The 12,962-nt window shown below is 38.0% G+C and overlaps 1 protein-coding gene across 1 annotated transcript in view; it reads right to left on the reverse strand.

Moving 5' to 3' along the window:
* Nucleotides 1-204: 204 nt before the first annotated feature.
* UBR1 (ubiquitin protein ligase E3 component n-recognin 1) overlaps nucleotides 205-12,962 on the reverse strand; it is a 154,738-nt gene continuing 141,980 nt past the window's right edge. Inside the window, exons 41-47 of the mRNA XM_004709383.2 lie at nucleotides 11,565-11,698; nucleotides 10,291-10,399; nucleotides 9,801-9,857; nucleotides 7,991-8,068; nucleotides 2,850-3,020; nucleotides 1,892-1,993; nucleotides 205-1,035 (exon numbers count right to left, since the gene is read on the reverse strand). Of these exons, the coding sequence (XP_004709440.1) occupies nucleotides 894-1,035; nucleotides 1,892-1,993; nucleotides 2,850-3,020; nucleotides 7,991-8,068; nucleotides 9,801-9,857; nucleotides 10,291-10,399; nucleotides 11,565-11,698 (793 nt within the window). The 3' untranslated portion in view covers nucleotides 205-893. The remainder of the gene's footprint in view (nucleotides 1,036-1,891; nucleotides 1,994-2,849; nucleotides 3,021-7,990; nucleotides 8,069-9,800; nucleotides 9,858-10,290; nucleotides 10,400-11,564; nucleotides 11,699-12,962) is intronic.

Genomic DNA, 12,962 nt, shown 5'->3' on the forward strand with positions numbered 1-12,962 from the left:
AAGGGTTAGAGGATCTTTTTATCACTTTAAACCTAAAGGTCAACAGTGGGAAAAAAAAGCTTTGCCTTACCGGTAGAAATCCATCTTCGCTCACTGCTTTGGAGTCTATTTTGACTCATAAAATGGCTTCTGTGGGCTTTCAAGACTGAAAATCTTTACAGGAGCAGAAAGCCTCATATTTCTCCTGCAGAGCAGCTAGTGGGTTTGAACCACCAATCTCATGGCTTGCAGCCCAATGTGTAAAAAACTCACTATGCCACCAGAGCCCCTGCTGTAATCTGTCTTAGAGACAGTAGATCTGTACAGATCTGGCTAAAAGAGCAGGCAGCACATTAAGGGTATTCCTTTGAAATACAAATTATTAAAGTTTAAAAAAACAAAACAGAACAAAAGTCCTCAATTTAAGTATATTGCATGGTTTCTGCAATGCCTCCTCAGCTGTCCTTTAAGGAAGACTATCACAGATTATTAGAATCTTGTTAGTGATCCAATGACTTAAACTTGTTGGGGAAGGGAAATACAAAATGCACAAGAATTGGCTATCATACAAAAATGTCCACAACTGTTTAATGCACTTAACAGGTGGATGAAATGGGATCATGAAGGAAGAGTGGGTTTCCTGGAAATAGTAGCACAATCAGCCACCTGGAGCGAATAAGCATTTCTTTAGTGTTCTGGAACATAAGACAGATCTATGTTTGTTTTTTTCTTGAAGCACACATTTTCTAATTGAAAGCAATACTCCATTAAGGAATATTTAATTGATGTATATGAAACTGGATGTGGAGCAAATGTCTCTTCACCCTTCCCCAGCCCTCAGTAAAGGCTCCATATTTTCCATCTGGTCTTCTTTACTGTCTTCATCCATGATTGTCCTGAGATAGAGTTAGGGCTCAAAGTAACTGCCAATTGAATCCAAATAACATCTGATTCGTCTCCTGGCTCCTAGCAATTTCTTCTATAATGCAGTGCTGTTGCCAGACCAAATGGAGCTTCCGATACCGCTCACGAGATAAATGAAGGGGGTTACCCCTCCTTCAGGGGAGAAAACAAACAAACAAATGTAACTTTGAAGCAATAACTGGCACAACTCTATTACCTAGAGAGGTCTGATACCATAAGATGCACTTAGAAGTGGGAGGACTCAATAGGAAAGGTTTAAAATAGCTATCCTCTCTTCACCTCTGGTCTCCTAAGAATTGGAGAAATTACTTAGAAGTAACCTATCAAGAAGAAATTTACATACTCCATATATGTCAAGTAGACCATGGGCATTATGGAACCTGATATAAGTGGCCAGCAAGGCATTAACTTGTTCTGATCCTTATATAGTAGAGATAAGGGGTGGAGTGGCTTCTCAATTTACTCTACCACTTAGAAACATTTGGTTATAACTGCCCTATGATACAACAAACTAGTTGGCGATTAGTAAATATTTAAATTAATTCCACTTCAATTCTAGAGTTGCACTGTTTGCAATAGCTTACTAGGAAGACTGCAGTTTGGCTGTTGCTAGTAACGAAGAATGATTCGCTCCTTGAGGCACTTGGTGTCTCAGCTAAGGACTATCTCTATGTAGGTCGAAAACAACACTTCTCATTAAGATTAAAGGGGCTAATTGTTACATTTAGGATGGCATCATATCATCTTAAAGTTAGAATTATTATAAGATCTCTCTCAATATTTAGTATTACCATATGTACTTGTATAAAAGTAAAGTTTTTTCAGCACATTTTTTTATGCAGTTTTTCTGGTAAAATTAGGTGCCTTGGCTGATATTTGGGTAGGCTTATAGGAAGCTTTTTTTATTCCAAGAACTGTTGCCCATCTTTTAGAATAAGGAGACTCAAAAGACATATAGCAAAAAATCATCCTAGTTTAAAAATCTTACTTCAAGCCAGGGTCTGTTTCTCCATATTCATCCAAGTAGGGGGCTGGGTAGGCACAGCCTCTGGCTTTACCTTCAACCAGGACAACTCTGCATTCTCTGATTCTGAAGGACAAAACAACCAATGGGAAAGATTTATCAAGTGCAAGTGTACAAATGGTAGACATTGCATTAAAATGTCAGTATAGAGAAGATATGACCAATATTTAAAAGGAATTTTGTATAAAGACAATATAAGCATAAACAAATGGATTAAATTGTATTTTATCTAAATAAAAGAAGGAAAATGAACAGTACTACTTTTGTTGAAGTCAAGGAAAAGGTACAGTTGGATTTAGGGAAATAGGACGAGTAATGCTGAGTGAGCATACAGAAGGGAGAACCAAGGATGTCCTACCTGAACCACATATACCTTGGAAAATGGTGGCTGGTGGGGCTCTGTTCTGTTTCTGAACCCATGATCTAAAGTGAGGAAGGGGCTTAACAGAATAACAGAACCATAGCTCTGAGCCTGATAATCTTGGATCAGAATGAAAGTCAACTGGGAATTATCAAACCTCCTATAGTTAGTGTCCAGTGGTGCAGAGTGAGCAAACACTGCCCCCTGGAGGGCACTTGAAAAGGAGAAAAAATGCTTCTGTACATGTGTAAGAGGGAAGATTAGGAAAAAAAAGTTGGAGTAGGTGGCTGGATTTACGGGCTATATTCCTGATTCTCTAGAAGGGAATAGCCATCTATCTGGGTTTTATCTTCCACACATTCTTTCTTGAAGGTACAACAGATGCCTCCAAGCATCTGTGGCCTGATTATCCATCTATTCCACGGTTAAGAAAATATGTGGATTTATGTAAAAAGAAACTGCAGTGGGAAAATGGATAGATACAGCTATTATAGCTTCCAGACTGAAACTAGATTCCCTAAGTCTAATTCATCATGACCTTCCAGATCGCCCCCTACTCACTTCAGGAAAATGCAGACTCCGGCTCCACAGTGAAGTGCGTGAAAAATGCAAGCTCCCACTTCTTCGCCATTCATGATTTCTTGGCAGCAAACGTTCTGAGAGCACAGTATGGCCCCACAAAAAAGACAGAGCACAGGGTGCTTCCGCTCATCATCTGCAGACCGCGGGCACCTCCAAGGGAACAAAAGTGTCCATGTTGGTTACGAAACAAACAACCTTCACCACCAACAAAAAATACTGGGTTCCAGCTAGCAATGAAATATTATTACTAGCTCTATTTTTCTTAAATAATATAAATGTGTATTCAGTAACAAATTAGGATACAATTTGACAAGTTCTATACAAATTGTTCAGTGATGATAGTTACATTGTTCCCAGGGAGCCAACTCTCTTTCATTGCTGTTCCCGCTGATCCCTTTCCAATGCTCTTGTTTTCCCACCATCCTTATCCTCTCATCTTTGCTGTAGCTGATTTTGACCTTTTGGTCTCACATAGAGGCGCCCTGGTGGCATCGTGGTGGCTCATTGGGATGCTAACTGCAAGGCTAGCAGTTAAAAACCTCCAGCTGACCCTCAGGAGAAAGATGGGGCTTTCGACTCTCGTAAAGAGCTGCGTCTTAAAAATTCACTAGGGCTAGCCCTGCCTCATAGGGTCACTATGAATCAGCATCAACTCAATGGCAGCGAGTGTGGTTTTGGTTTGAGGTCTCATGTATGTGATTTTTTAAAGGGAGCGCTATATGTGCAGACAATATCCTTTAGTTTATATGCTAATCTTTTATTTCACTAAAAGGTGACCTGGGATATTTTCAGTTTAAGGTCTCAAGAGCATCTCAGGATGATAGTCTCAAGTGAACCTTCTAGTCTCAGCAGGTCCAGGTAAATCTGAGCTTTTTAAAAATTTGAATTCCACACTTTCCTCCCATTCTATCAGGGTCTATCCATTATGGCTCTGATCAGAATGGTTGGTAGCATCACTACTTTCTTTTCAGCACAGAAAGCTCTTAAAAAACACGAGGAAAAAAAAAACAAAAAAAAACACGAGGAATTATTTAATACGAAAATCTCTCCTTTATACTTCCCCTTAAAGTGCCTTAACAAAAAAATTTGAATAATCCACAGTAGAAAAGTCTTTTATTAAATTCACAGTGTTGCATAAAGTTTGGCAATTAAATATACCCTAAGATTAAGGTTTATTTATAGGATCCAGTCTTCGCCGGACATGAACAACTTAGTTCAGCTGCCTCTCCTGTTGGTTTAGTAAAGTTTGTGTCCTCAGTGTTGGAGGAGCATGACCCTGTAACAACCTAATTGTTTTAAAATATTACATTTTGCAGTAAGGGCCCAAACAGGTTCTCGTCCTTTCTTTGAAATGCTGAGATCTTCAGGGTTGAAATTAGAGACTGAGAAGTCTCTGAGTGAAGAATCCTTCCATATGGGAATTACAAAATATCTTAAGAAGAAGAGGGGGCAGAGGTGACTTGCTTGCACCAAGTTATAATTTAAGATCTAATCATTTCATAGAGTGCAAAATAATTTAAAAAATTAGAGTCTTCCTATCATGCCCTCAGAGAAAAAGTGACAATAGCTATCTTTAAAAGTGTGTTCTAAGCTTCCCCTGTGCGTTGTAAAATAGACACGTTGGGAAACATCAAGATTATCTAACAGGGGCAGTAAAAAGTAAATATTAACAGATGAGAGATCCAGTTAGGTTCACCCACCCGCTGCAATGGAGTAGATTCCAGCTCATAGCAACCCTGCACGACAAGTAGACTGGCCCCACAGGGTTTCCAAGGCTGTCAATCTTTATGGAAGCAGATTGCCATAGCCTTCTCCCAGAGGGTGTGGTTTGTGAGTTTGAGCCTTTTGGTTGCAAATGCTTTCAAAAAGCACGCCCAGGGTTCCGCTAGGTGCTCTAAGGGTATAAAATCCATCCCATTTGAGATTGTAAACCCCCCCCCCAACTCTGCTCTTTAACTAAGGAAGGGGAGAGGAACTTTCAAGGTTGCATTAGTACCTATTTGGCACATGTAACAATCATAGGCAATTGTCACTTCATGGGCCAGCATCAAGTTATTTATTTACTAGCATCCTGTCAATGAGGGTTAACAAGGCTTTGATTTTCAAACTTGATATTCTTGCCTTCTAATGACAATTTCATGTCATTTTCAATTTGGTTTGCTATTATGGCATTAACAGAAAAGTTGGTTTGACATTTCCAAGACATGATGCATTGATGATTCAAATATAAAATATTAACACCCAATGGCCAAAACAGATGTGAATACAGCACTTCGTTGATGGTGTGCTGACCACGACTTTATACCTTCAAATAACTTATAACATATTAGAGGTAAGGCTAATAAAATTGGGTGCTTTTTAACCTTCAAAAATGTTATTTTATTGCATACAATGTGTTTATGTTCATGTTCTTTCTTCTCATATAAAAGAAAGGTATAGGCAATTTGCATTTAGTGCTAGTAATGCGTGTATTGTAACTTATTTATTTTGTTTCTTGCCAGCTTTTGCTCTTTTTCTAACACGAAAGCAATTAGTGAAAAGAGAGGGGGGGATTCAAAATAAAGGTTGAAAACCACTGCTGTAGAAGAGTGCTCACTCTAATTGGGAGTCTCTAAGGGGTGCATACATGGGCGGCCAGAAGAAGAACAAATTTGTATTAGAAGTCCATCCAAAATGCACCTTCAAAGTGAAGATGGTAAGATTCAATCTCAAGTACATTAGACATGTCAGTGGAAGTCGGTCCTGGAGAAGGACATCATACTTGGGAGAGAGTCACTGAGAAAGAAGACCCATAGTAGCTGTAACAATGGGCTCAGACATAGGAATGATGGTGAAGACAGCAAAGAGCCAGGCAGTGTTTTGTTTTGTTTTAAACAGGGTTGCTATGAGTTGGAACCCACATGATACACTGACATTTGGTGACGCAAATAGTTAATGTGTTCACCATCAACTGCAAGGTTGGATGAAGGTTTGAGTCCACTCACAGGTACCTCAGAAGAAAGGCCTGGCAATTTACTTTAGAAAGGACACAGTCATGAGAACTATATGAAGCATAGGTCTACAATGAAATAAAACAGAGTTTTTTCCCCCCATCTGATTGAGGTTGATGCAGGTGAAAGATGTGCCAGAAAGGCCCAAGGGGTTAGACTCCTCTCTTCAGTCTGCTCTGTTTGATTTGGATCTTTAACTGTTATAATGGGCTTCCATATAAGACTCTGTCTGAAGAAAGGACATTCATTGGTCAGTAGTCACTTAACCCTATAACGCCAAGTGCAACATTTTAATAACGTAATTAAAACATATCTGGTACAGAAATTATAAAGCTTTTGAAGAAGACAAAGATGTCGACGAAATCATCGCACTTTACTAGTACAAATGCATACCGCTAGCCACGCATTTTAGCGGCAAAATGCTTGAATAGTGGCATGTTTTGACCGATTGTGCGTTTGAGGTTAAGTGGTCATTTGCGTTCAGTGCATTTTACGATAATTTTCAATCTAGTGAAGTTTTAGTGTTGATATTTTTTGTATATGTTCATAAAACTGTAGTTTTTATGTCAAAGGTGTAATACTCATAAAAAACATTATATTTATTATACATTTCCACTTTTTCTAAACATAACGACTTCATTACGTTCGTCTTTTGAATCAACGGTGACAAAAATCACCACAGCATGGATTTGAGATTTGTTTTATGGAAAACGGCGAATTTATGACCTAGATGAAAGCGGTACAGACCCAGACAAGGAACCAGATGCTAATATGGATGCAGTTGGTAAATAAAACGTATATTATATTTTAAAATTTTGATTTTACAATATAAAATTTTATAGTTATTCAAACTATTTTGATAACAATATTTATTTTTTTCCCATGATAGGAAGTGAATATACGCCTGATTATTCTGATTTGGATGAATTAGAAAACCTCGTATTTAGTAATGACAATACTAGTGAAGATGAGTTAGAAACTTCAGTAGTTGAAGTTGAAAAATCAATTCTAATAACTACAAGTTCAAAGCCATCTACATCAAGAAATTGAAGAATTCCTCTTTGGCGGCACATTTCTGGAGATGGCACAGCTAGACCTATGCCTGAATGGTTAGGACAAATAGATTCTTCTGGGGTAGTAAAGCGTCTGTTGGATATTTTAGACATCTTTTCTCGAAGGATATCATTACTCATATTGTCGACCAATCAACTCTTTATGCAATCCAGCAAAATCCCAATAACCTCTAGCACTGAGTAGGCAGGAATTGGAGCAATTTGGGGGTACACTGCTTGCTATGTCCATGGTGAAGTTCTCAAATTCATGTTTATATTGGAAGAGCAAACTAAACTGTCCTATTGTGTCAGAAGTGATAAGTAGAGATAGACGGGAAGATATAAAGTCCAAGATTAACTTCAATGATAATTCACAAACTCCCAAAGTCTGCAAGAGTTCAAAATGAGCATCGCTGAAGCTCTTCTTCTTGAAGGGAAAGGTAATAGTCCAACAAAAAGAGGCAGACCTTCTATTGGCTTTACTGATGCTGAGTTTGCTACAAGAAGAGAAGAGGTCCTGCCACCAAAAGCACCCCTGGAAGAGATACCCGTTTGGATGGGTTTCACCATTACCCTGAGGTCACAAACAGAGGGAGTTGCAAAAATGTAAATTGCAAGAGTGCAGCAGTATTTTTCTGCAGCAAATGCAAAGTTCATCTTTGTATCACAAAAGAAAGAAATTGTTTTGTTCAATTTCACACTAACTAAAATTATAAACAAGTAAATTTTGCATTATATTTTATAAATAAGTTTTCAGTTTGTTTTTTTATTTAATAATAAAATAAGATGAATAATAAAGAAATGAAGGTGCATTTTTTAATTCTTGTATTATAAATCCATAGATGAATGTGACAATTTGGTTACATTTTTAAAATGTTGCAAATTTTGTATTTTTAAATATATTTTGGTTGTTATATATATTTGATAACTATGAAAGTAAAGAATAAAAACAAAACAAAAATTTTTCCTGGAATTAAAAATTCAGGTGTTATAGGATTAAAAAATAATTTTGTCAGTATTAGTTTACACAAATTGCAAGCTCAGAAGAGATTAAGGGAAAAAAACTGATTATTCTTACCTGAAATGAGAAGCTTGATTTAGGAGGCAGCTATAGTCATCAGGAAGTTCTATCAAACGATTTCTTTTTCTAGGGTACCTAGGAATGACAATTAAGAAGCAATTTTATTTACAACAGGCTCAAGTAAAAAATTGACCAAGTAACAAAAAGTAGAATATCTTAAAAATAACAAAAGGATGTTTGTCCATGGCTGGACGTTCAGCAGATAGAGTCAACCCAAACTTCTGGGCCTATACGAGAACCTCAAACTGTCCATGGAAAGTGTAAGTTTTCTACAAACATTTTGAAGCCTCCTCATAATTCTAAGTCTTTTCTAAAACTCAACTCCCACTGTTTTTAAAGAGCAAACTATTCTAGCTAGCTTTTATACTATCTGGGAACAGAACATAAAATAGTGCTAAGAACATGAACTTTAAAATAAGACAGAAGTTGAATATAGTTCCTAAATTCTTGGATACCTTGATTTGTCACTAAAAGAAGCTATCTAAGCCTATATTTCACGGTCTGTAAAATGGGATGGATACACTAAACTTTTTTCAATCATAAGGCACTTCTCATCAGAGGAAGAAGAGAAAATATTTCATTAAATGGACATGAATGACAAAACTCATGTTGATCTCAGAAATGTTAAAATGTGAATAATAGTATTAAGGAGAAACATAGTAAGACATACTTAGTGCTCAATAAATCTTTGCAAATGTTACTGGTTTTCACCTTACTAAAAATAACCAAAGCCTGGCCTGCAGGTTTTAAGGAAAGCCATATGAATAATATGAAACTTTTATCTTAAAAGCTTAATCAGTTTAAATCTAGCATTTTCTATGTTCAGCATAAATCATCTGAAAGAGTAATCTCGTCCCACTATAGACATTTGTTTATTTAAAGCTGTATAGCATTAACAGTACTCAAAACATTACTATACTGTTGCTTATATCTATCACTAGATTATGCCAGCATGCTTGTTAACAAGTCCTGTGTACTTCCAACTTCTTTTGTGCGCTAATAAACTCAACTGATCAAGTGACGATGGGGGCTTAAAAATCAAACTGCATGCTAATTTCTCTACACTTTCTGGTTGCAATTAAATTCAAACAAAAGTTATACACTATACGGAATACAAGCCAAGCCCTGGAGATGAAACAAATAGGATCAGCATGTAGTTCTTCCACTTGCTAAGATTACTGCTTCGTGATTGAGGATGCTGACAGGTATACATGCCCATACACGAGAGAGGATGTGCTAGAAAAGGCTTCAGGGAGCATATGGACTTGAATTGGTCCCTGAGGAAAAAGTGGATTTTAATAGAACCATCATTTACAGAAGATAGGAAGGATAAAAGAAAGCGATATGTGTGTGTGTGTGTGTGTGTGTGTGCATGCATATATTTGGGGGGGTGTAGAATGGGAATGGGGTAGAGATGGCAGGGTACTTCCTAAGCAGATAGATAGGAGGGAAGCAATAGTTTTATTTACATGTTACTTTATTCTGAAAGGAAAAAAAGATTTATAAAAATACTCTGACTACCCTCTGATTTTAATTTGCCAGCAGCTCTAAAATGTCATCTTATCCTTTTCCCTTTGATGGACTAACATTGGCTCATAGAAGATGCTTTGGGGAGGAGCTGGTGACTTCTAACAATCGATGAAGGAAAGAATATACACTCTGAGGGGGGGAAATTGTATCAGAATTTGATTACTATCAAAGGCCCAACTGTAGTAGTAGGAATGAAGATGACTGACTAGAAAACACGATGAACAAACTGACTGCTTTAGCAGATAGCAAGGTAAATGGATTAAGAAGTAAAACCCACCTGATCACAGTGCTTTTCTGCTTGAGACAGCTTAGTAAGGCAGGATCAGAACACCACCTGCATGTGAGTTGAGATGAGAAATGTGGATTGGCTATCACAGCTTCGGTGCAAGATTTATCAATGAGCTCTTCTCTCCCATTCTTTTGTCCCTTCTTTCTGTGTTCTCCCTTCCATATTTATATCCACAAATAGATATATTTTATCTTACATCTTGCCCCAGTTTTCCTTCCTTTAAAAATTCTGTTGTGGCAAAATACTTAGAACAAAAAGATTATACACTGGATGGTAGTCATAATGGAACAAGCATTAAGTCCTGCTGCCATGGCTCTTTGGTCTTCTGCCTGTTCCTTTAATTATGTGGAGTAGGAATGACCTGTATGTTTGCTAGTCACTTTAATCAATGCTAACCAGTCTGAAAACAGCAAGTAATCATAATCTGAAATTTGTAAGGTGTATAATAACCCAACAATGACATTTTGCCTCACAGTACCTCTGGAGCAAGGGCCTTACAGTGTCCCAGTATTCCTGGAAAAGCAGGAACAAATTTGTGGGTAAAGATAGATAGCTACAGAGTGCATTGTACTCTTCTTCTGCAGAATCTGCAAGAAAATAAGATACAGTTAATAGGTACATTTTTCTTAAAATGATCATCCTATTAAGACTTTATCCAGTTTATACACAATTTTATAAATTATAGGTAGAGTGTATTTTATATTCTATAAAACTATGGATGACAAATAAGCCAAAGGGATCCTATGGAAAGGATGATTATGATCCCTCTTGATCAGACCCCTCAAATATCTATCCACGACCAAACCAAAACCAAACTCACTGCCATTGAGTTTATGCCAACTCACAGTGACACCAACTTATAGAACAGGGGACCCCCAGCCAGGGGGAAGAACCAGAGGGCAAAGGAGACAGCAGTTGGAGTGAGATTTAAAATAATTAACCATCTACAATCTATCAGGGGTCATGAGGGTTGGGAAGGGGAGGGGAAAAAAGAGGAACTGATCCCAAGGGCTCAATGGAAAGTTAATGTCTAGAAAAGATCGATGGGAAAAATAAATAAAAAGAATGATGGAATATGTCGTACATATCCTGTGACTTTAATTACATTCACCAAGCTGTACAACCATCGTCACCATCTTTTCCCAGATTTTCATCATCCCAAATAGAACCTCAGTATCATTTAAGTATTATCTCTCCATCTTCCCTTCCCCTCCAGCCCCTGGTAAGTAGTACTAAGCTTTGGTCCCTATACATTTGCTTATTCTAGATATTTCATATAAGCTAGATCAACAATATTTGATCTTTTGTGCCTGACTTATTTTACTCAGCATGATGTCTTCACGCTTCATCCATGTCATATCATGTTTCAGTACACGTCATACTTCATTATTGAGTAATATTCCAGTATATTCCCCCATCTTGGTTGTCCACTCATCATAAAATCCAAGAAATAAGGCACATAATAAAAATATTCCTCTTACTATGCCTAACAATTCTTCTAAATAAAGGCAACCAATACTTCTTATTTCAGGCATACCATGTCAATTTATAAACTCAAGATTATCTGGTTGCTGGCCTTATCTGTAAGCTAGCACAGAGCAGGGGCACACACAATTGACATGAACACAGATAAAAGAGGTAGGAGTAAAGAGGTTGGTTTAGTCTACTCTAGCCTTCTATTCTTGGGTGTGAAGATATGAACAAAAATTCAGTGACTGATGTATAACTTTGCAAGTTCATTTTCCTACTTACTGGTAAGCAGTTCTTCAGGTGGAGTTACCCCAAGCACATAGTGGAAAAATAGTGCAGCACAGCGGAGATAAGGGGTGATGCCATTCTTCACTGAGGCCCACAAATACCAGCCAGGAATACCATACCCAATGCAGCTAGAAGACAATAATTCCAGAATGGAATAGGATACTGATTAGACTTTTAAATGCCAGATTTTAACACATCCCCTTTTCAAAAACATAGTGAAGCATTCAAATAGTTTTTATCCATTTAACTTTTAAGCATTTAAAACAAAATTAGTAAATAGTTGATTGCTTTGGTCTTTCTTTAAACATTATTTTATTGGGGGCTCGTACAATTCTTATCACAATCCATACATCCATCCATTGTGTCAAGCACATATGTACATTTGTTGCCCTCATCATTCTCAAAACATTTACCTTCTACTTTAGCCCTTAATATCAGTTGCTCATTTTCACCCTCCCTCCCCACTCCCCCCTCCCTCATGAACCCTTCATAATTCATGAATTACAGTTTTGTCATAAGTTACACTGTCCAACGTCTCCCTCCGCCCTCTTCTCTGCTGTTCATCCCCCAGGGAGGAGGCAATACTTAGATTCTTGTAATTGGATCCCCCTTTCTACCCCACATTCCCTCCACCCTCCAGGCATCACCCCTCTCACCACTGGTCCTGAAGGAGTCATCTGTCCTGGATTCCCTGTGTTTCCAGTTGCTATCTGTACCCATGTACATCCTCTGGTCTAGCCAGATTTGTAAGGTAGAATTGGGATCATGATAGTGGGAGGGTAGGAAGCATTTAAAAACTAGAGGAAAGTTATATGTTCCATAGTTGCTACCCTGCACACTGATTGGCTCATCTCCTCTCCACAGCCCTTCAGTAAAGGGGTGTTCAGTTGCCTACCGATGGACTTTGAGTCTCCACTCTGCACTCACCCACCTTCACAATGATATGATTTTATGTTCTTTGATGCTTGATACCTGATCCCTTCGACAGCTCGTGGTCACACATGCTGGTGTGCTTCTTCCACGTGGGCTTTGTTGCTTCTGAGCTAGTTGGCTGCTGTTTATCTTCAAGCCTTTAAAACCCCCAGAAACTATATCTTTTGATTGCCGGGAACCATCAGCTTTCTTCACCACCTTTGCTTATGCACATGTTTTTCTTTAGTGATTGTATCAAGAAAGTGGACATCCACTGATCTGATTTTTAGTTCTTTGATGTCTGATAACTGATCTCTTCTACACACCTCATGCTCAGACAGGCTGGTGTGTTTCTTCCATATGGGCTTTGATGCTTCTCAGCTAAGTAGCCGCTTGTTTTTCTTCAAACTTTTAAGACCCCAGACGCTCTATCTTATGGTAGCCGGGCACCATCAGCTTTCTTCACCACCTTTGCTTATG

Source organism: Echinops telfairi, unplaced genomic scaffold (genome assembly GCF_000313985.2).
Source record: "Echinops telfairi isolate 266 unplaced genomic scaffold, ASM31398v2 ScPeMD7_8;HRSCAF=38, whole genome shotgun sequence".
NCBI classification, from domain to species: domain Eukaryota; kingdom Metazoa; phylum Chordata; class Mammalia; order Afrosoricida; family Tenrecidae; genus Echinops; species Echinops telfairi.